We start from the raw sequence: 1,047 nt of genomic DNA on the forward strand, positions 1-1,047 counted from the left end.
TTCATTCACGGACACAAGGAATTGAACCCAAGTGGCGGGACTGTACTACCCCCAATCCCCCAACCAAGGGAGCCAAGCATTCCCCACAACTCTGTTTATCTCCTCAATCATTGTAACCAATTAAATCATTTCTACAAGCACCAAATTAGTTACCGAAAGAAAACATAGGCGATAATCCGCACGGAAGGGCGGCCGAATCCCGAGCCATACCTCGAATTCGCCGAACGCGTGCAGCCTCTCAAGAATCTGCTCCATGGGAGAACATGACACCTGCAAAAAAAAAAACACGAAGAAACAAGCGGGAGAAGGACTCAGATAATCTTGATATTTTTCTTCTCACTCCCGCATTGCGGCCAACCCAAGAAACACAGACCACGAGAACTCGAAATTTTCTTGTCCCAAAACGCGCACCTTCTTCTCCATGACGCAGACACCAATCCTGATCTTGCCTCCGCCGTGGGCACCATGGTTCCGCCGCTCCATCCCCTCCGGTCCCCTCCCGTCCGTTGGTCCAAAGGTTACAGCAGGAAAGGGGATGTTTGTTTCTTGGGCATTCTTGCTCCCCAGGACCGGAATCTGGGAGGCTTTATGCTTTACAGAGGGGAGGAAGGAGGAGAAGTGAACGCAGCCCAAGAAGAAGAGGGGATGTCAGCAGTGAGTACTGTGTAAATGAGACTGGGAGGTTTCTTTTCTTCTCCTTCTTCGTCTTTTGAGCTGACTGAGACGCTTTTTCTTTTTCTTTTGAGCTGACTCGAGCGGCTTTCTTTTCCCCCGAACGCCGTGTTTATTTATGGATTTTAATCTATTAGAGCAACTTTAATGGGACGATTCATTTTGTCCGCGGTCATTTGCTTGGGTCGGCGCGGACAGAAAAGGCGGCCCAATGCGCCGACCCAAACGGATGCGCGTCCATTTCTCGTTCGCGGGCGACCCATTCTCAAGTCTTTTTTAGCCTGATTTGCGTCGGCGCGGACACGCGACGGACACGCGCGCTCGCCTACTTCTGTCCCCGGGCCCGCTGGTCTGTGACACATTGGCCTCCCCTCT

General features: G+C 51.7%; 1 protein-coding gene across 2 annotated transcripts in view; it reads right to left on the reverse strand.

The window, feature by feature from the left end:
• LOC119269196 (inositol hexakisphosphate and diphosphoinositol-pentakisphosphate kinase VIP1-like) overlaps positions 1-666 on the reverse strand; it is a 29,501-nt gene extending 28,835 nt beyond the window's left edge. For both annotated transcript variants that reach the window (XM_037550983.1, XM_037550982.1), the window contains exons 1-2: positions 412-666; positions 211-270 (exon numbers count right to left, since the gene is read on the reverse strand). In XM_037550983.1, the coding sequence (XP_037406880.1) occupies positions 211-270; positions 412-483 (132 nt within the window). In that variant the 5' untranslated portion in view covers positions 484-666. The remainder of the gene's footprint in view (positions 1-210; positions 271-411) is intronic.
• Positions 667-1,047: the final 381 nt, after the last annotated feature.

This window comes from Triticum dicoccoides, chromosome 3A (genome assembly GCF_002162155.2).
Source record: "Triticum dicoccoides isolate Atlit2015 ecotype Zavitan chromosome 3A, WEW_v2.0, whole genome shotgun sequence".
Classification (NCBI taxonomy): Eukaryota; Viridiplantae; Streptophyta; class Magnoliopsida; order Poales; family Poaceae; genus Triticum; species Triticum dicoccoides.